The 22834-nt window shown below is 38.2% G+C and overlaps 1 protein-coding gene across 2 annotated transcripts; it reads left to right on the top strand.

Moving 5' to 3' along the window:
• Positions 1-1714: 1714 nt before the first annotated feature.
• On the top strand, positions 1715-21214 carry LOC143878976 (lon protease homolog 2, peroxisomal). Of its 2 annotated transcripts, none has more exons than XM_077381191.1 (17): positions 1715-1895; positions 2732-2841; positions 2941-3049; positions 4777-4946; positions 6746-6837; positions 7239-7418; positions 7543-7626; positions 11520-11647; positions 12154-12355; positions 12450-12656; positions 14134-14264; positions 16341-16554; positions 18363-18665; positions 18800-18994; positions 19672-19917; positions 20166-20267; positions 20608-21214. In XM_077381191.1, the coding sequence occupies exons 1-17, from the start codon at positions 1789-1791 to the stop codon at positions 20689-20691; spliced, it is 2664 nt and encodes an 887-aa protein (XP_077237306.1). In that variant the 5' UTR covers positions 1715-1788; the 3' UTR covers positions 20692-21214. The 2 variants fall into 2 exon arrangements, with proteins under 2 accessions (XP_077237306.1, XP_077237309.1); XM_077381194.1 differs by having other exon boundaries at positions 1739-1895; positions 2746-2841.
• Positions 21215-22834: the final 1620 nt, after the last annotated feature.

Below are 22834 nucleotides of genomic sequence, written 5' to 3'. Positions count from 1 at the left end.
CATTACGGATTTTTGAAATATTCTCAGAATTTCTAAGTTTGAAATGAAAAATTACCGTAAAAAGGTCAAAAGTAAAAAAATTACATATAAAATATGACAATTACCGATAAAACTACGGAAAAAAGTAAAAAAACCGTCTTTTGCACTTTTTTACGGGCACCGTGGGTCCACCCGACCCGGCCCACTTTTGACGGGCCGGGTGGACCCGCGGGTCAATTTCTAACGGGTCACCAACAGGTGACCCGGACCCGTAAATTTACGTGCGGGCCGGGTGGACCCGCGGGTCCGGGTCACTTTTTGCCAGGTCTATCTAAGAGTTGAAGTAGCCGAGTGAAATAAGATTAATAAGGTAGTGAGTAGACCTGGCAAACGCGACCCGTGCCCGCAGGTCGACCCAACCCACCCGCAAATTTGTGAGCACCAGTCGGGGTTTTAGTGACCCGCCAAAACTGATCCGCGGGTGACCCAACCCTCAAAAACACAGGTTGGGTTGGGTCAACCCGCGGGTGCAATTTTTTGGATTTTTTTAACATTTTTTATTTTAAAATAGAAAATGAGATCAAGGGCTAAAAGCATCTCACTTTTTGAGCTGGAATAGTGCACATGTGTTTGGAAATCAGCCCTTCTAACAGCATCTCACTTTTTGAGGACTCCCAACTTCCGGCTGCTCATGAGCATTACTAATTTACTATGCATGAATACACTCCCTATTTTTCAAAATGGATGATTGGAAGGTACAGCCCACACCATAAGATGATCCAAACCGTGCATTTGATGGGCCATAATGTAAATAGGTTGTGCCCAAAAAATATTAGCATAGGATGATTATAACCCTCCGATGTAAAGAGGGACTGATAATATGGAAACTTCTATAGATCGAATGGTTGAGATCGTCCTATGGCAATGATTTTTGGGGCACGATTTATTTACGTTGTGGCCCATTAAATGGACGGTTTGGATCATCCTATGGTGTAGGCTGTACCGTTCATTTTGAAAATTAGGAGGTGAATTTATCACCGCCCAATAAAAACTCTGTTTTGGAAAAACATGCGGGTAACCTGTAGGTCGACCCGACCCACCCGCACAGGGTACGGGTCACCTGATTGCTGACCCGAAGGAATGCGGGTCAAAATGACCCGCAACCGCGTGACCCGCACCCGCAGGTCAACCCGACCCGACCCACCCGTTTACCAGGTCTAGTAGCGAGGTGGGTGATATTTCCATGGGAAAGTGTTCATATCAAAGGGTTAATAAAGTCAATAGAAGCATCCACCAATGGTGGGGCCCAGCAGATGAACGGTTTAGATCGTTGATTGAATAAGAGGAGGGCGTCAAATTTATTCCCTGAGTCCTAACTCGACAGAGTCTATAGCGATTTGTGGGGCCTTGTAATATTTATAGCAATTTGTAGGGCCCACTTGTACTAACCTTCGCTATGGAGATAGTGAAAGGGATGACAGCTACTAAGCTGACGTAAATAAAAACTCGTCAACATTTCGTCATCTCAATCATCATCTAACCAATCAGATCCATCCACGTGCCATTAACTTATCCGGACCCACATCTCTATCCTACGGCCGACCGTAGATTGACGTGATACTCCACGATCGTGCGACACGTATTGGCATCTTATCTCCGATCGTACGGCCAAGAACTCGCACGAAAAACAGGTGGTCTGGAATATTTTCCGACCCTGATTATATTCTAATATCTGTGTCAAATCAGATGATGTGTTTGTAAATCACTCTCCCTCTCTGTTTGTATTGTCTTCTTTGAGAGATTTTAGACATGGCGGAGAACGTGGAATTGCCGAGTAGGTTGGCGATCCTCCCGTTCAGGAATAAGGTTTTGTTGCCTGGTGCCATTATCAGAATTCGGTGCACTTCTCCGAGCAGGTGTTTTTTTTTTTTTTTTCCTTATTTTTTTGTGCAGGATTTAGTTTTCTGATGATTGTTTCAGCTGGCCGGGTTTTCCTAACCCTAGAGAAAGCCTGAATTTTTAGATTCTAGTTTTGTTTTCGTTTGTTTGGTTGTTTGCCTTGGTTGTTTTCGTTTGAATTTTGGATTTCTGTTTGTACGGGGTGGTGGTTTTAATGAGTAAACCCTAGAATTTTTATGGCCAGGTTTCCAGAACAATAGAAAAAGCTTGAATTTTCAGATTCTAGTTTTTCCGTTTGCTTGTTGTTTTTCCTAGTTTGGGATGTCTGTTTGTATGGTGTGGTTTTAATGAGTAAACCCTAGAATTTTTATGGCCGGGTTTCCAGAAACCTAGAAAAAGCTCGAATTCTCAGCTTCTAGCTTTTTTTTATTGCTCTGTTGTTTTTTCGTTTGAATTTTGGATGTCTGTTTGTACGGAGTGATTTTCATGAGTAAATCCTTGAAATTTTATGGAGTTATTAGATTTTTCTGGCTTATTCTTCTGAAATTTCTGCAAATTTGTTAAAATTTCAGTAAAGTGTTGAATTTTGCGGTGATGTGAAAATTTTGTGCTGTTTTTTTTGCTGAATCCTTCCGAGATTGTAGAAATCAGTGACTTTGTAAACGGTAAAAGAAAACCTAAAAATAATCAGATCTCTGTATTCTTCCATCTTGCTCCTTTCATTGTTTGAATTATAGTTGAATTACATTATATTCCATCAGCCTATTAGATGGACTCTCTCTCTCTCTCTCTCTCTCTCTCTCTCTCTCTCTCTCTCATTGAAATACATGGTGTGAAATTGAAATACATGTAGTGTGAAATTGGTAGAGCAAGAACTGTGGCAGAGGGAAGACCAGGGATTGATTGGTGTCCTTCCTGTTCGCGATGTTGAAACAACATCAGTGAGCCCAGTATTATCTCCAGGTGATTTGAGTACTATTTCTTTTAAATGTTGCCAAATAGATTTTAAATGACTCTATATTGAATGCATGATCAAAGGAAAGGAATTGTCTATTTCTGAAGGTACGACAAATGATTCTGGGGAGGAAAGTTCAAAAATTCCATTTTCTGCTTCTGATTCTCGCAAGCAGGATGCCAAGAATCATCCAGAAGTAATGCATTGGCATACCAGGTCCGATTCATACCTGTGTTTTGTTTCACTTTTTCTTATCTTGGTAACAACTGTACTAACAGATAAGAAAACAGAAAGATAAGGGCAATAGCCAGGTGCATATAGGAATTGGTTTGTAGTTGGAGCACTTGGGACCAATAGACCATCCCAAATCTAACCAAAAAATGGTAAGAGGGAGACATTTATGCTGATGTGTAGATTTGTTTCTAGTAATGCAACAGAAATTTGAGAAAGCAGACAGATACTGGTGATATCTTTAGACTATGACAACCACGGTCATTAAATTGCTCCGTTGTAGTTAGTACCATAGTTACTGGAAACTTCTTAGACTCATCTTCAGTTTTAAATGAAAATTCTGTGGATCTGTTTCTAAGAAATTAACATTAAATATGCATGAATAAAACACGTGAAACTAAGGGTGTCAATTTTGGCTCGGGCTCGGAAGCTCGCTCGAGCTCGGCTCGAATTCTTAACGAGCCGAGCCGAGCTGGCTGGCCAGGCTCGTTAAGCTTAAGGAGCCGAGCCCGAGTTAGGCCAGGCTCGGCTCAGCTCGTTAAGGCTCGTTAAGTATTTAATATATTTAAATATATATTATATATTAATATATACACTAAAAGGGTTGTCCAGGGAGTGAAAGGGGAGGCAAAATATGTCACTTCTTTTTTGGAACCCCATTTGTTACTTGGACCACCCCCCGTAGTGTAAAAAGAGTAGTCAAATTACACTAGATAGGGCTGTCCAGGGAAGATGAGGGGTGTGAATTTAATATAATTCGAGCTCAATAAGGCTCGCAAGCCTGGCCGAGCCTGACCGAGCCGAGCCGAGCCCGAGCCTGGTTCGAGCCCGAGCCGAGCTTTTGAGCTTAACGAGCCGAACCGAGCCTGGCCAAGCTCGGCTCGGCTCGGCTCGTTTACACCCCTACGTGAAACTATAAATTTCTAAAACTTGCATTTCTAATTATCTGTGAAGTCTTCTTTTCTACTTGTAATCCTTACCTATATTAACCCTTCCTCCCAACCTACTACAATCCTCCTCCTATTTTTTTCGTCTTCCCTTCCAATGAGGCTTATTACATGCTTCATGTTTACCTTTATTGACTTTTCACTTCCTGCATCACTTCACGCACTCGCCTCCTGCTCTCGCTTCCCGCTCTGGCAGCTAAATAACTTTAAGATGTTCGGATACAGTGGGAACTGTCCTTGGCTTAAGCTTTCATCAATGCCTCATGAAGCTAAAGTTGAGGGACTTTAATGCGTCCTTTACAAGACTACAGGGCATTATTTCTAAAAACAAACTTGAGATTTTATGTTCCAAGACTGTTGTATATTTACTACTATTGATTTTGGCAGCAGTCACAGAAAGTTGATTCTGCTGTGAAATGAGTGATTTCTAGCACAACAGGTGTATGGAATTGTTGAGAAAGGTTGCAAGCAAATTCTATGTATAAGAATTTGGTTTCTAAGGTTTCATTGCTGTCCTTGTTCCATTTTATTTTTTTTTACATAAGAATTCTTTTCTTAAATGGTGAATGATGTTTGGGAATGTCTATTTTAAAATCTGATACATGTTCTTCAGTTAATACTTATGTGTCCTAATTTTTTATCTTTTATGGAAGTGATTTGGTATCAGCGAGGTATTGCACTATTTTTTAACCTGAGGTTTGGAGTGTGTACTATCCATAAGTGTTTTCACACTGGTGATTGATTGAATCTGGTTCTCAATTTCAGGGGAGTTGCTGCTAGAGCTTTACATCTCTCCAGAGGTGTGGAGAAACCAAGTGGTAGGGTTACATACATAGTTGTCCTTGAAGGTTTGTGCAGGTTCAGTGTTCAAGAACTTAGTGCAAGAGGAACATATTACACTGCACGTATCTCACGTCTTGACATGACGAAGGCTGGTAAGTTATTTTCTACTTGTCACTTTATAATTAATTGTCTCTATTGTTTTCATAGCCATCTGTATAAGTGTATGCTGGCCTGAAAATCAATATTCTCCAATTTTAGTTTTTTTTTTCTATTCTGTAAAATTTTGAGGACTCCAATATTGTTTGTTTTATTGTGCTATTTTCCCACGGTTTCTGATTCACTTTCTACATGTGAAGGGAATGTGGCTACAAAATAATATTTTTTAATGGTTATAAAATAATATTTAAATTATCGTGGAGGTCTCCCAACACTTAGATCCTTGTCCTTGTTTATAGAATAGAATGTACATGTTCCACTCTAATTCACTAACATTACAATAAAGGTTGTTTTAATTCACTAATATTACAATAGAGGTTGTTTTCCATTCACTAATATTACAATAAAGGTTGTTTGTACAGTTTTGTTGCTTGTTTTGGTTTCTGATTGATATGGCATTGTGTCGCTATTTTCCAGAAATGTCTTAACTGAATTTTTGAAGTTACAAAAATTTTGGTTCTAAATATCTTAACCTGGGACTTCTCTCAGGGGTTGTTTGGATGTATGGAAACTTTTTCCAAGAAATGAATTTTCCAGGGAAAATGAATTTTCCAATGTTTGGTAAACTTATTTTCCATTGAATTTTTTTTAAAATAAATTTTTTTTCTGTCTTTGAAAGAAAATTGCAAGCCTACTTGACCCTGGATTTTTTCCATGGGCTCTTTTTTCCATAATTTTTTCCCTAGATCCAAGTTCCCGCTTAGTGGTTTTCTCCTCAGATGTCTTGAAGAGTGGGGTTCTACTGTATTGCTTTGGAGTTCCACCAAGGTGCAAGTCCCATGACCCAATAGAGATTTGGTTGAATCTCAAAGTGGTGAGATTTAACATTAATCAAGTGTCTTATCTCGATTTAAGTCGATGCCGTTTTATTTCATGTAGGTCAATTATATCTGGCATAAGCTGAGCTTTTCAATGCGTGCTCATCGACAGTTTTCTTATGTTTTCGGATATACTTCTATGCAATTCATCAAATAAGTATGAACTTTTTGTTTGTTCTTGCAAAAATATGGATGCATTGTAAAATCTTCCTTGAATATAATAAATTGTAACAATAGTGAAAAGGTAGAAGAGACAGATCCTGGAGCCAAAATGTACGTTTCATTCAATAAGAGTAACATTTAGGTTACAACTGATATTTTGGACCGGTTCTAATACTCCTGATGTTAACATATTCCGCTAGACATGTTAATCTTGTGTACTAAGTGATGATGGTGATTAGCTGTCAGCCCCTTGGTGACTACATCTGTGGTTTGCTCATGACTTGTAATATGACAAGGAATACATGCACTGGTATGAGTTGGATACATACATGCACTGGCATGAGTTGAATATATAAACAAAGAGGTTTATATTCTCCTTCTTTTGGTGTGTATTCTGTCATAAAACCACACACACCTAGCACATAAAAAAACTGAAATAGGTATATAATTAGAAATTTGGTGTTTCATGCTGGAAAAGAATATGCGTAAGCCCACCCATTAAGTGCCGTCAAAGTTCTGCATTCAATCTAGTGCCTAATGTATCCAAGGAAAATATTATTCTTGATTTGTCCTAACTTGCACAAAGCAAAAGTTGGTGAACTATTTTGGACAGATATGTAAGCACGCAATAAATATTGTCAGCTATCCTTTCTAAATTTCTGATTATACTTTCAGTGACTTGGGGGACATTGAGATCTAGCATTATCTTCAACTGTCAAAATGCTTAGCTATTTTCTCATTTTTGGTTTAATTAGAGATGGAGCAAGCAGAACAAGACCCAGATATGATAGCATTGTCTCGCCAGCTCAAAGCTACTTCTATGGAACTAATCTCTGTTCTTGAGCAGGTAAAAGATTGGATTTTGAGATGTATTTATGAATATCATGTTCTTTTTTCCCTTTCTAAATGTCAATTAAGAGACACAATGATAGAACTACCCTTATGGAATATAGCAAGGGTAGAATAGCAAGACTGTGCTAGATTTATTGGAGTTTCGTATTTTGTTGTCTCTACAACTTGTTCATGTTGTTGGAATGAGCTCATATTGCTTCAATTTATTGCTCAATTTGCTTCCATTTTTTTTTATGTTTGTTTTATTGACCAGCTAGCTATGTCACTCAGTCTTTTATGACGCCTACTCATTATGAACTGCAATCTCTTAGATTTTTTCATGCTTGATTTATCAAATTATTTACTTTTATTTGCATCTATCAGACACACCTTTGAATTTTCCATTTCTGGTAACAGAAACAGAAAACTGTTGGTAGGACTAAAGTTCTTCTTGAGGCAGTTCCAGTACACAGACTGGCTGATATATTTGTTGCAAGCTTTGAAATAAGCTTTGACGAGCAGCTTTCAATGTTAGATTCTGTTGATTTAAAAGTAAGGCTTTCAAAAGCTATTGAGTTAGTTGACAGGCATTTGCAGGTAATTATTGTATAACAGTCTACTGTTCTATAGTAGTTTAGTCTAATTTGGGAATTTCAATGCAATTATCTCTATTTATCATAGATAGATCTGACATGCGCTTAATGCAAGTTTTCTTTAACAGTCCATTCGTGTAGCAGAGAAGATTACTCAAAAGGTTGAGGGGCAGTTGTCAAAATCACAGAAAGAATTTCTTCTCCGTCAGCAGGTTTGTTTTATCACACCGCTTACTGGGTTATATTATACCTTTTTCTTTGAAATCGTGAATCTGGAATTAGGCAGAGGATTGAGCAGATATTGTTGGTTGTGGGCAATTTTTATCCCTTCATAGATTGATGCCTATTCTTTGTAATTTGCCTTGTATTGGGTTGAGCCTTGTACCGTTGTAGCTATGAAATAAAATTCACAAACATTGTTTGTTTTTCATTAGTGAAAACTCTATTGAAAGGAAAGTGATATGGAAATTACCCTCACAACACCATCCCTGCCTAGAGAGTTGGTCATCTGATTGTCTACTCTTTTAATGTTATAAGAAGACAGATTGAAACTTCTACTCAACACGTAATTCTTGGCAATAATATGAGTGAGTCAGGCTTTGGCTTCTTGATTTAGTTCAAGCATTGGCATTTGAGGAAGTAAATCACAATGAGATCCAGAGCTGAGTAAGGAGTCCTCATAGCGTCCTTTCTTCTCTCATTCGTAAAAAATCCTTCCCTCCCATTATTGGCAGGTCTACATTGCCAGAAGAGTGGTCTACCACTGAAGTTGAGCTTTGAGGAGTCAAGTGGAGGGGAAACCCATTTATCCATAGCTCTATCCACTATACCCACCAAAGTTATTTCCCTCCATGCTTAATGACGATCTTGCACTGAGATGCCCCAAAATTCTTTAATAATAATGCTGCCCCGATGCACTATAGAACATATGAAAGTTCAACGTCAAGGCCACTATTTCAAACCTAGCTTCCTACTAAAAGAAGGCACTCTATATTGAATGATGATGCGAATCTAGTCTTTACAGCTTACTTTTTGAGAAAAGAAAGAAAGACAGAAGAAAAAATGCGCGAAGGGAGGACTGATGCTCCTTGAGAGAGAGAGAGAGAGAGAGAGAGAGAGAGAGAGAGAGAGAGAGAGAGAGAGAGAGAGAGGATCTTGGGAGCATAAACTCAATTTTATTCAATCATATCATAGTAGCTAAGGTTGTATGCCTTTACAATTTATAGATACTTCAAACATCACAAAATTCATGATTAGGAGAGGATTAGAAGTCCTAAAACTCACCAAAATCAAGCTGTAAACCATAATTTCTATCCATACTAGGACTTCTATCAACTTAAGGCTATTTTTTCATGACTTTACTTAAAACAAAATTTTTAACACTCTAAGGACTCCTATTTTAGTGACTATCAACTCCTAATGACTTAAGGGCTCATTACATGGACTCCATTTAATCCTACTACAATTAAATTATGACTCTTCAAACCCAGAATGAAACCTAATCCACTTCAAGTCCCACAAATACAAGGACTCCCTTCTTTTTTTTTTGAAATGGCAATATATATTGAAGAAGGGAACCAAGAAGGTCACCAGAATTACAAAAGGGAAAAAACAGCAAGGGACAACAAAAATTCAATGGAAAACAGAGCCAAAACTTCTCACGGGGGAAGGAAATCAAACCACTCCAACCCCTCTTTGTGTACTCCAGATCGAGCGAGAGAATCCGCCTCACCATTTGCTTCCCGACGAACATGCTTAAAAACCATAGACACCCCTGAAATGAGATCAGAAATTTCCTCAAAGTAACTAAGGAATTTCCACGGGGGAACCACTTTCCCCGTTAACCAACTAATAACATTTGAAGAGTCCCCTTCCACAATCACCCTGTCATAAGCTTCAGCACTCAGGTGCTTTATTCCCTGATATGCCACCCGAACTTCAGCTTCAGATGAGTCACACCTTCCAATGGGACCTGCAAAAGCCCACGAAACCTACCCTTGATAATCCCGACATAGTCCTCCAACCCCAGCTGGTCCCGGATTACCCAAGCAGGACCCATCAAAATTTAATTTACTGAAACCTTCAGGAGGAGCTTCCCATTTTTTACTTCTCTTCTCTCGCCTCAAACCTTCAGGGCACACAATGCTCCACCCCTCCCACAGATTGAATGCTGATACAAATTTGAACAGAGGGATGCTCTTCACCCAAAAAATAACCAAGGCGATAATTTTGTTACAAGGACTCCCTTATGTTGCAATGTGGGCCCTTGTGGTCACTTAACAACCTTAATAATCGCGTGAGCCACATTTTGGATGCCTACAACTTATAGAAACCAAGTGATATTGGTGGGAAAGTCTGTGGTATATCTCCTATAACTTAAGAGACTTAAAAGACACTTAAAAAATAGAATATGCACCATAGGATGATCCTCGTCAAATTGGCAGCAGACTACATATTTTTGCATGAAAACTGTTATTTGAAGATCTATACCAGCCCTCATGCCTATCCCTCAAGGCTTCTCTGTCTCAATATATCATGCCTTACAGCCATGAAAAATCCCTCTTTTACCTAGGACTAAGCACCAACAGAATCCGAAGCTTAAATAACAACAAAATGGTGGAAATAATCCAAACCACACCATCCAAAACTAAAAAGGAATGCATACATAACATCAAATCCTTTGGAAACGTTGCCGAAGAAATACAAGCTTTCCTTAGGATGGACTATGTTGAGTTGTGGAGAACTGGAGATCTGGATCATAGCCTGACGAATGAAGAATGCAGTAGATCTGAATAACAGCCTGGCAAATAGAAAATGCAGCAAATCTGAATAATCACCAGGAGAAACTTGACGGTGTGTCTTCAACGCAGTGCAACTGATGATGAAAATCGATGCTCACTGCATCAACCTCGAAATCCTTTCAGAAACGCACTGCCCCTAGGAGAAAAATGGTCCCACTAGCTGCATATCAAATTTCTTCGGAGAGAAATAATCAAAATATTGCCCCTCTTCGTCTCTGACTTATTTAATCTAAGGGGGGATCTAAAATAGGGGCCACTGGCCTTCATGCACCCAGGAAGTGCAGGCCACACTGTCTGCGACCAAATTTGGGATGTTCCAAGCCATTTTGCCATACCATGGTGAAGCAAAGGAATAAGTAGACCTCTTTTGCTTTCAGCACTTTTGAATAAATAAATATTGACTTAATTCACCATTAACACTTTAGAAAATTGTTGATGATCGACACTTCAGAATTGCAGCTTTTCTCACTGTATAGGGATTCAAAACTTCACTCATACTCCAAAGTACACTAGAAGTTGTACGCAATCAAATTTACTGGACCCTCAGTGTGTTGTAATTTTGAAAACCTGTGTGAGCATCATTTTAGTTTATTTGCCACTCTCGAGAAACACAAACAAGCTTTATGTTAACACGTGAATATTTGCCTTGACAAAAGTCAAAGCCATTAGAAATGCCATGGTGACATTTGAAAAGCATTTCTGCCACTTTATACCATTTATCCTTGTTGGTTATGAATAGCCGGATAAGGTTTTGTAGAATCCCAAATGACTGCACCTCAGCCCTTGTCAGGGCCATGCCTCAAGTTCTGTATACATTAATGTGGGAACAATGTTTATGTCGTGCTCAGAATGGAGTCTCTCTCTCTCTCTCTCTCTCTCTCTCTCTCTCTCTCTCTCTCTCTCTCTCTCATTTGTGCGCACCAGACATCCATTGCCTATGGAAGTCCATAATCATTCACTTATGCTAGTGTTCTCCAAATCGGTCTTTCTTATGAGCTTTATGTTACCTGCCTTCCGGTTTTTCCAACTTTTTACCATCATGAATGTGCTTTTTTTTTTTTTTTGAATGGCAATCTTGAATGTGCTATCTGTACTGGGATATACTATCCGCAGTATATACTTGTCTTATCTTGCTTCTCATGCATACTATTTATTTTCAAATGTTATCTTTTGTTTTTCTATCTTATCTTGATTGTGAGAAACATCTAATGAAGAACTTATGTATACACTGCCATTATGTTCATTTGGTATTTTACCTGAATCTTGGATCTTATATCCTTTGTTTTATTCATAAAACTTTTCAGATGAGGGCTATAAAAGAGGAGCTTGGCGACAATGATGATGATGAAGATGATGTGGTTGCCTTGGAAAGAAAGATGCAAGGTGCAGGAATGCCTCCAAATATCTGGAAGCATGCACAAAGAGAATTAAGGTATATAGTTTGAAAAATAGACATAGTTTAGACTTGCAGGACAATCGGGGATAGGATAGCATTCTGATAACATTTTTTGGTCAAAACCTCCCATCTTTTGATGTTACTAAACAAGGATTTATTGTGTCCAACTCATTCTCTTCCGCCATCTTTCTTCTAAATCCTGTTACAAGGATTCCCTGACACCGACCCTCTTTAAGATGCAGCAAATTGCTTTTGATAGTGATGTTTCAGGCAGCTGAAAAACCCTGTGGCAGGGATGAGATGATGAATGTATCAATCAGGATACCTCAATTTTATTATCATAGGAAAAAACTAGGGACTTATAGTCAAAAAAATGTTGATGGTCATTGTTACATGTTTGTTCTGTGTTGACTTGGTGAATTGATTCAGATATTAATGAGGACATATGTTGCAACATCGAATCATTGAGAAACTATATGAATTATATAATTTCAAGGTGTTGAAGTTTCTTGTAGTTCCTCACCAGTAGTCTTTATCCTCAGGCGACTGAGAAAAATGCAACCACAGCAACCTGGATATAGTAGTTCTCGTGTATACCTGGAACTTCTTGCCGATCTCCCTTGGCAGAAGGCCAGTGAAGAACGTGAGCTGGATCTGAGAGCTGCTAAGGAGCGTCTTGACACTGATCACTATGGTTTAGTTAAAGTTAAGCAGCGGATTATTGAATATTTAGCTGTTCGCAAGGTTGACTGTCTACCTTATTTTTTATGTATCCATTTGACCTATTTTTGGCATTGCAGTACCGTATTGCCGCTTGATTCATTCTATTGATGTGCAGCTTAAACCAGATGCCAGAGGTCCGGTGCTGTGCTTCGTAGGCCCACCTGGCGTTGGGAAGACATCTTTGGCATCATCTATTGCGGCTGCCTTGGGCCGAAAGTTTGTACGGATTTCTCTTGGTGGTGTCAAGGATGAGGCTGATATTAGAGGGCATCGAAGGACATATATTGGAAGCATGCCGGGCCGTCTTATAGAAGGGCTAAAGGTTCGTATTGGATTTTTTTTTACATATGTCGCTTCTACTGCTTTTAGATTTACCCTGGTAAATAGCTGATGCAAATATTCTTTAAATTTGTTCCAGTTTCGGCTTCATTCTTACTATGGTCAGTCAGCTTTCACATCTTTATGATACCTAAATTTACTTTCTAGATAATATTCATTTTTAGGCCATGGCCTTCCTTCTGGTGAAGTGTTTTTCTCATCTTTAAATTGTGCAATGGCAATTGGGGATTGTGTTACTGGATTAAGCAGTATTTTGCTCCAACTACTGTTATAGATTTGCCTCTGCCTCAGAAATCAGCTTCAATTTCTCAACTGTTTTATTTTGTTAGTTGGTGGTTCTTTGTATGGCACCAAAATGTCTTTCTAAAGAAGTAATTACTCCCCATCTTGATCCCTTGCCTCGCAGTGTTCACCCTTCATATTCAATAACTTCTTGGTGGCCTTTTACATGCCTTTCCAGTTTCTTTTGTAATATACACACACACACACACACACACACACACACACATATATATATATATATAGGGATTTGCTAGCTAATTTCGCGGAAAGCCATTTCGCGGCTGGCTTTTGCACGTGAGAACTGAAAACAGCCACCTCAGATGAATTAAATGAATAAGACAAAATCCGCCAAAAAAGTCAACTTGGGTGGATGTTCTCATTTGCAAAAGCCAGCTGCGAAATGGCTTTCCACGAAATTGGCTAGCAAATCCCATATATGTGTGTGAGTGTGCACGCGCGCGTCCGCACATTTATATATGTATACACACATGTATGTATGTATGTATGCAGAAAATGTAATATGCAGTCCCTTGTTTTAAGAACGGCACTCCTTTTCTTATTTGACTCTCCTCTAATTAGCTATTAAGGGCTGTTAAAATTCCCAAAAAGCTATAAAGAAGCAATTAAAAAATGTTAACAAAATGAAGAATGCAATTATCAAAGGGACTATGAATATTATAGCCCATGCACTTCTGCTTTTTTGGGGGCTTGTTAAATATTTTGTCTGACATATCCCGGGAGGGAGGGAGAGAGGGATGGGATGGGATGGTGGCCATGGGCGGCAATGATGACTGTGGCTAGCTGGACATGTTTACCATTGGTGGCCATGGTGGGACATATTGGAGGTGGAGTTGGCAATGGATAGAAATGGATGAAGTCGACAACAGATATGACTGGAAATTGCATCCGGTAATGGTAGAAGCAGCGACTACCAAAGTAAAGAGATGATAATGAGGAGAAAAGGGGGGGAAATATAGGACTCAATTACCTTATTGTGTGATGTTTCACTACAGAAGTGCATTGTTGTCTTAAAATATGGACAAAACGCTGCAATGTACGGGAAGTGGACATACCAGCATTCCAATATATTGGTTCTATTTCCCACATTCTACATTATGGATTTCTAGCCTTTATTTTCCTTTGGAGAAAGCTAATTATTTTCCTGTTTCCAATTGCAGAGAGTTGCAGTGTGCAATCCAGTGATGCTTCTCGATGAGATTGACAAGACTGGTTCGGATGTTCGTGGAGACCCTGCTTCAGCATTACTGGAGGTTCTTGACCCAGAGCAGAACAAAACATTCAATGATCAGTATCCAATTTTCTTGCCTGTGCATTCTGTAAAAATTATGGGGAAATTTGTTTTTATTGTCACATCTGCTTTTTCCTGAACATGGTATGCATAATTAGGTGTAGTGTTTAATAAGCCTTGTGTCTTTATTACTGGTGGTTTATGTTGTATCTTCTTTTAGTTACTTTTCCCCATAGTTGTTAACCAGCTTCTCTTTCTTTGGAATTAATTAAATAACCAATAACCATTCATTGACATGATCATAATAAAAATGGGTTATTTTAGTGTCGGTTTCTTCTTGATTGCATTGAAATTCCTATTCAATGACAATTTATTAATGTTTAAGAACTCATTCTCGGTCAATCACTCACCCAAGGTGAAACTGAGTTAACTTGGGTGAGTTAGTGATCGATGTGGGGAGCTTTTTATTGAGTCAAGCGAGTTGATGACTTTTTGATTTTCCTGCCTAGGATTGATATTGCTCAGAAATATGATTCCATCGATGATCCCCAATGTGATGGGTCCCATTTTTTTCTTTATGATGATTAATGATTGTAGGTTCAAAACACAGTTGACTTGGGAGAGTCAAGGATTAACCCGGGATGGTTTTAGACAATGCATTCAGCTACTGTTTTCTGGTCAATAATATGCTTGATACCTGAAGCAATCAATCTATGCAAGATCAACTTATGTTAACTGTCAAATATTTTCTGCATGCTTTGGTTGAGTCAATCCATGACTTGCTGATGTTTTTATAAACCTGGGGAAGGTTATGACAAGCTAAAATTTCAGTTTTTGTTTCACTTCTTTAAGGTTCTCTTTGCTTTGTTCAGAAACACTCCTTATACGACTAAACATAAAATAAGGCCACATCTGTTCTTTATTCTAGTCTTTGCTTTTCTACCTCTACCTATTGCTAACATAAACCATCTCTACTATGTTCTCCTTTCTCTTTTCTACCTCTACCTATTGCTAACATAAACCTAAATCTAAATCAGATTCTCATCCACCTAGCCCTAGCCTCTTCTCATTATCTTTATCTTGTAAATCTTGTTATCTTTATCTTGTAAAATCTTGTGGTCTTCCTATCTTTTAAAATTTAACCCTCTCAAGTCTTAGCCTTAGATGTTTCTTTGTTCCTATTCCTATTATCCCACTCTTTCTAAACCTAAACCTTTGCCCGACCCAAAAACCAACATTTGACATACCCATAGCTTCTCATTATGTGGCTTTCTTTATGTCCATCTGGATTTTCAACTTTTTATTTTTCAGTTTCCATCACTTCTAATGAAATTTCACTGAGTTACACAGTTCTTTTAAAAAAAGTAATGGTGTCGGCACACTTATTTATTCAGAATTTCTACAATATTATTTTACTTAATTTCTTGTTTTCCATTTGGCTTGCTGTCTTGAACTGTAACAAATACTAGTTGATTAGCCAACATACGAAGCATTCTTACTGCCGAGTCACAAATGGATGATGACTGTATTCCTATTTCACTCTGTGTCCACTCTTTTCCTATCCTTGTCACATTTCAGGGTTTTGAAATTTTTTTCATGTCCAGAATTTTTTAAAGTGACAGCTGTTTCTCATGGTCAGGCACTGCCCGTGGTAAATTTTTTTAGTGGTTGGGTTTGTGATATTCCTGTAGTGTACTTCAATGGATATTGGTTGGGAGGCTTAACCTATGTCTTTGTGTGCACAGTGGTAATTTTGCTTCCGGGTTTCGTTCTTCATTGGTTTTGAATTAAAAATATCGAACAAAATTCCAGGGATTCAGATTTGTATTTTCAATCCAGATAAAACTTGTTTCACACTTCGCATCTGTGTTGAGGCCAATGTGGTAAATGTGCTTCTGTTGATGGTTTAATGCCTTACCTAGCTCAAGCATTCATAAGATAGTTTCCTAAATTCTATTTCATTATTTGTCAGAATTAGTCATCACATCTGTTTTCATAATAATTGGATGGTATGGCGATAATCCACGCTGTTGGTGAAAGAGAAACAACCTTGGAAGAACTTTTATGTTATAAGAATCTTGTTATTGGACTTATAACTTGTAACATCATGTGGATTCCTTAATTGAAGATCACCAGCTATTTGAATGTTCCATTCGACCTTTCAAAGGTGATCTTTGTCACAACTGCAAACAGGATCCAGCCTATTCCTCCTCCACTTTTGGATCGGATGGAAGTTATTGAGCTGCCTGGGTATACGCCTGAAGAAAAGCTAAGAATAGCCATGCGACATTTACTACCACGAGTTTTGGACCAACATGGTTTGAGCTCTGAGTTTCTTAAAATTCCTGAGGTAGTGAACTTAACATACACTATTCTTTTTTTAATTAACTTTTTTTTTCTTTTTTTTCTTTATCAGAATATATGCTAGCGTAAACTACTTTGTCATTGGGCCAGAAGCTATTAGAATATTACTGCAGTTTCAAAATTTTGATTTTCGTTATGGCAATTCCTGTTATCAACTTTTTATGTAATCCTGGTGGATCCACGAGGATCCATTTTGTTTCTCTATATATGTTTTTACACATCAAACAATGTTCCTTTACTACACTTCTTCAGTGACCTAGTGATGTAGGACGGACTATGGGAAGGATAACAAAGTCCAAAACTAGACAGGAATTTCTATAAGTTGCTGGAATTTTCTAAGCTTCGCAGAACAGAATCTAAAGGGCGATCTGATCATTTATACAGACATGGGTTCGGACTTCTGACCCAACAAGATTTGAAGAGTTAGTTAACTGATCAAACATATTGGAGTGAAAACTGAAAACACATACATGACTTGGATGAATAGAGGACAATCTTAATAGTTAGCTCAGAAATTTAGAAGCTACCACTTCAAAATGGGCGATGTACCCGTGTCGGACATGTCTCTGATTCTAATACATTTGGATTCACTGGGACACTTCCAGATCTCTTTTAGCTGTTTTTTTTCTAAATACTACTACCACAAATTATTACCGCACGTTTTGAGATTTATCCATCCTAATGGTAAGTTTTTAAAATGGAAATAAAACAGTATATGTACTTTAACTTATTAATTTTTTTGGATATATTACTCGTTATACTCATATTATTACATAAGAAAAATAAATTTCAAAATTTGATTAAATATTTTTGACGAATCCACGAATAAATCCTTTTTTAGGTTTGGCGAATCTGACAATCGAAATCTGCGTCAGATTCCGACACTCGCTCCCGTACTGATGCAACATAGAACAGAACTAAGATAACCCGTACTGATGCAGCATAGAACAAAACACCGATAAATCAAGTATGGGTTACCAAAGGAATCCACCTTTCGGTCTCAAGGAATCCACCTAGAGAAGAAACCCACCAATATCAAAGGAATCCACCTCCGAGCCCTAGGAATCTACCTGTAGGGTTTGCTTCGTTGTCAATGGAATCCACCATTAATCATCATGAACCCACCAACATCTCTTGAATTACCAATTTACCGAAGCCCGTGCTTCTCGTTTTTTGCTTTCACAATTTGATGGTAACTATCACCTAGTCAACATTATCATTCAAAAAAATCAGCTAGTCAACATTTATTAAATAGCCTATATAGTTGGTGTCAAGGGAAGGGAATAAAGATGAAACTAATTCCGAGTAACCTATCATGTTTGGGAGATAAGAGACATCAGGGAAGGATTCATCTCATCAAGACAGCCACAGTTATTGTTATATTGCCAAACTAAAGATTGATATAAGAACATCATGTTGTCATCTCCTTTTTTTTCAATGGCGACATATTGTCATATTTTCCTGAGTGTTAACTGCAACCATTTAAAATTGTAAGAAATATAAGCAATTACACACACACACACACACAAGTTCCATGAGATGCTGATGCACCTCTTGTATCAACTCGTGGAAATCCAAGTCTAGCAATGTAGTCACTAATATGATGATTTTTTCATATTGATCTTTGGTTTCGCTTTTCTTAGATTGTTTGCTAGTTCCCTTTGTTTTGGATTTTTCATTGGGTTGGTGGAGATTGTGTTACTAATTACACTTCATATGTGTTTATAATATATTTTCATAACATCTGATTGTCGTAGTAATTGTTTTCCGTTATGATGACTACTATTGTGGTAGGCTATGGTGAAACTTGTGATTCAAAGATATACTAGAGAAGCTGGGGTCCGGAATTTGGAAAGAAACTTAGCGGCCTTGGCTCGTGCAGCTGCTGTCAAAGTTGCTGAGCAAGAATATGCACTTCCACTCAGCAAAGATGTGCACCCAATGGCAGAATCACTACTGGATACCAGACTTGCTGATGGAGCTGACGTTGAAATGGAAGTTATTCCAATGGGAGTTAATAGTCATGAAATATCAACTGCTTTCAGAAGTTGTTCAGCCTTGGTCGTAGATGAAGCTATGTTGGAAAAAGTACTCGGGGTAAGTCATATTGTCCTTGTTAGTCGGGAGGTATCTTTCATAAATTTATATCTCATGCTTATGACCAGGTGAAAGTTTTCATCATTGATAGGCTAAACATGTCTGATTGTATCTTGTGTTGATATGGTATGCAGCCTCCTAGGTTTGATGACAGAGAAACTGCCGAACGAGTATCTTCTCCTGGGGTATCGGTTGGGCTTGTGTGGACCTCCTTTGGTGGAGAGGTTCAGTTTGTTGAGGCCTCAGAAATGGTGGGAAAGGGTGATTTGCATCTAACAGGGCAACTTGGTGACGTTATCAAAGAATCGGCACAGATAGCATTGACATGGGTATTCTTTCTTTTCTCTTTAGTACTTGTTTAGTTGTCTTGAATCGTATATAGGTTTAGATGGCAGACTTGTATCTGATGCATCATTCCTTTCCATTACAAACATCCTCTATTTCTATTCTCAGTCATGAGCAAGGTTTTAAATTTCGACCGAAATTTCTGGTTTCGGTGGATACCGAAATCGAAATTGGGGAAACTCAAAACGTTACTTTATTTCGACCGAGTCAAAATTTCGTTTTCCTCCTCGAAAATATGTTAAAATATTCATTATTTAATATTTTCCTGAAATTTCAGGCAAAATTAACGAAATTTTGGTAATTTCAGGGAAGATAAAATATTGCTTTTTTAGATATTTTCCATATGTTTAGTCAATTCTTCTCAAAGTGATGCTTATTTCAACATCTTAAACTGGAATTGATCTTTTAGTCATGAATTTCCATGTAAGATTCTCAGTTTCTAATGAAATATGGGTTATAATATATAAGATACATCAGCAACATGTATTTGAGAAGCATCATAAGCATATGAAGCACCACTCGTGACCAGGGTTTTAAATTTCGGTTCTGGAATGCGTTTCGGTCCTCACCGAAACCGAAATTTTTGACTTCGAATGCATTGAAGGCTATCCATTTATGTATGTCATGATTATCTCGCTTTAAACATTCTTTAATTTGTTAGGTAAGAGCAAGAGCAACGGATCTCAACTTGTTAGCTGCTGGGGAAATCAATTTGTTGGAGGGTCGGGATATTCACATACATTTTCCTGCTGGTGCTGTACCTAAGGATGGACCATCAGCAGGAGTGACTTTAGTAACATCATTAGTTTCATTATTTAGTCAAAAAAAGGTTCGAGGAGATACAGCAATGACTGGAGAAATGACACTGAGAGGATTAGTATTACCTGTCGGCGGTATCAAAGACAAGGTTTGTGTCTGGTCTCTTATGCTTCTATGAGTTATCATTTTTAAAGTAATTTTGTGCTAAAACGGATCATTTTTCTTCCTCGCTATGTCCTTTCGTGTAAAAAACACATTTAATGTACACGAGTACACAAGCATCAATCATTTGGTCTTCGAGCAAATTGCTTATGGCATTTTAAGATCTTGTCTTAATTCAAATCAATGCACAATTGGAGGATGGTATTTCCTAATGTTATGTATATGAATCTGTAGATACTAGCAGCACATCGTTATGGTATCAAAAGAGTTATCCTGCCTGAGAGGAACTTAAAAGACTTAGTTGAAGTGCCATCGGCTGTACTTACCGGCATGGAGGTATTTTTTTATCTTTTTAATAATTATGCAACACATGCAAACATGTAGATACACACATAGATACATCCATACATATTCCCAGTAGGACATTCTGAGTGGAACTTAGAAATTTTCTGTCACCGTTGAGGGCACTACTCTTGCTTAATGAGCCGTTGAGCTTGGGAATAGTTTTTCATGGCCAAAATGCACTTTGACCTGATGAGTCATTCTATATCTGTTGGGTTGAAAGTAGACTTTGCCAGCCTTCCGCTTCTTTGTTCGGTTCATCCAATGCGAAGTTATGAATCCTTGCGGGTTGGTCAAGAAACCTTCTCACTATCTCAATGTACTTTAAAAACAGATATTGCTTGCAAAGCGAATGGAAGACGTTTTGGAACAAGCTTTTGAAGGAGGATGCCCATGGAGACAACACTCGAGGTTATAATGGAAATTCAAGCTTATTTCCAATATTCGCATCACCTGTATTTGTACCTCTGTCGCGTATAAAAGGAGATCAATATTTGGGCAACAACCATTTTTTACCATCTAAGAGATCGGTTCACTGGAAGATCCATGGAAATAATTAATGAGTGAGTTCTCATGCACTCAGTATCGGAAAGTATTAGTCATCCTTGGCCATCGTTGTCTTCAATTAATCTTCTCTCTCTCAGTAATATTGGTGCGAGATTTCTCTACATGCCATGGAAATTTGAATCATATAAGCAAGAATCAATGGTTTTCACGGTGAAATAAAGAAACTGTATGTGTATAATATGTAATTGAACATTCTAATCCTTGTACATGTATCAGTGAGCTTGTATTTGCTTTGTATCCCTTTTTTTATTTTTTGTTTTGTGTTTTTCTCAACCATCCCATTATAGGTTTACTGTGGGTAAAGGCATTCAAAATTTGGTCTGTTCAACTGATGAAACTAATGGTTGTATAAATTTATCCTTGTCATTTTAGCATTTCATACTAGACGATGTTTTCAGTTTTTTCTTTTATCAGTTTGTGTATGCAGTGTGTACAAGGGATGCTACTTTGGAGCACGACCTCATTGCAATACAATGAGACGAACCCACTATGGATGGCTCAGTGGGTCCGGTTGATCAGATTCGTCTATTTGGCAAGCCTTGCTTTAGATCACATTCGGCACAAAAACCAAGTTAATCATCCAATTGTAACATCAAATAACCTCATTTTATTACAATGAGGTCGTGGCCTACTGAAGCATTCCTCTGTATAGTGTTATCCCCTTCCAATTCAAAGAAAGAAAGAAAAAAGTAGAGTGTTATCCCCTCTGTATGCTCGCATCCCTCTGGATTCTTCAGGGGTTCTGAAATCTCGTGTGAATCTTTGGGCTAGCCTAACCTCCTTCCTTCCTCGGGACCAACAAGGGTTAGGACAGGAATATTCACCTGTTATCCATCAACGCTTCAGGGGTAGAGGACACTTGTGCACCATTACATAGTTCCAATGGGTGCAACTCGGGTCGATTTTTGGGAATTTGGGCAGCTCTTACCATAAAATCGGGTCAATGTTCTGATAGTGGATGCGAAAAGAAAATATTATTTGAGTTGCCTCGTTGTATAGTACTAAATATGTTTTATTAGAGCAATGCTAAACACAAGGGTGCCCTTTCTTTAGCCAGCCTCAAGGGTGCCCCCATTGGATCCACGCCACCAAAGAGGAATGCTAAACTGAAAGGTATCCTTACAAAAACAAGCCGCAAGGTGCCCAAAAGTAAAATGAATGATAAATGCACTCTGATGACAAGGATCCATCCAATAGGGATGCCCTTGCGGCTGATTTTTGTCCTTCTGTTTAGCATCCATCACATTATAATATGGGGATGTCTAGGCTCCTATTTTATTTTAGAGAAAAACCACCTCTTACCAGAATTTGTCTTATTCATTTAATTCATCTAAGGTGGCTGTTCTCTCCTGTAAAAAGCAAGCTGCTAAGGCCATGTTTGGCTGCCGTGAATTGTTTTTCATGATAAATCAGGGGTCTCCAAGTCGAGATGACTAGAGTTTTTGTTTCCTTCATTTTGCCACTTCCCGTCACAGGAGACATTAGCATCCTGTTTTTAGCGGGTTCGACCCCTGATTTATCATGAAAAACATTTCTCGGTAACCAAACGTGAAGATATTGAGCTGCCTGGGTATACAGATGAAGAAAAGCTAAGAAAAAGCATGCGGCATTTAATACCACGAGTTTTAGAGAATGCCTTGTAGTATTTTGAGAGTTCCAATTGGAAATTTTTCCAAGTTTGAATGTGTGTGGGCACGTGGAGATTAGTGGTGGGCCCAAGAAAATAGCTAAGCATTAGCTGTAAGCTTTTTTTTGCTTTTCTGTTTAGTAGTTGTTGGAGTTCTAAACCTAATGTTACCTATCTCACAATCTCAAACTAATAACAGATTTGAGGCTCACAAACGGTTGTCATAATCTTGAAAACTTATCTTTTTCCTTTTGTAAATTGGCTTGTGAGAGAATTTTGGGAACTGTAATAACCTTTTGACTGCTCTTTAAATACCGAGAGAAAATATGCTTTAGTGGGAATATCAAAACATGGTAGTGCTGATATC

Source organism: Tasmannia lanceolata, unplaced genomic scaffold (assembly GCF_043159265.1).
Source record: "Tasmannia lanceolata isolate RefF3 unplaced genomic scaffold, GAP_Taslan_0.1 ptg000002l, whole genome shotgun sequence".
In the NCBI taxonomy this organism is placed as follows: Eukaryota; Viridiplantae; Streptophyta; class Magnoliopsida; order Canellales; family Winteraceae; genus Tasmannia; species Tasmannia lanceolata.
Note: the sequence above shows the minus strand (reverse complement) of the source record. Positions and strands in the feature narration are given on the sequence as shown.

What these genes read in the sequence shown, in the direction of transcription:
- LOC143878976 (XM_077381191.1), top strand. Translation starts at nt 1,789, where the DNA reads ATGGCGGAGAACGTGGAATTGCCGAGTAGGTTGGCGATCCTCCCGTTC. An exon ending in TAATCTCTGTTCTTGAGCAG is followed by an intron (nt 6,838 to 7,238) that starts GTAAAAGATTGG and finishes TTCTGGTAACAG; the next exon opens with AAACAGAAAACTGTTGGTAG. An exon ending in TCGGCGGTATCAAAGACAAG is followed by an intron (nt 19,918 to 20,165) that starts GTTTGTGTCTGG and finishes ATGAATCTGTAG; the next exon opens with ATACTAGCAGCACATCGTTA.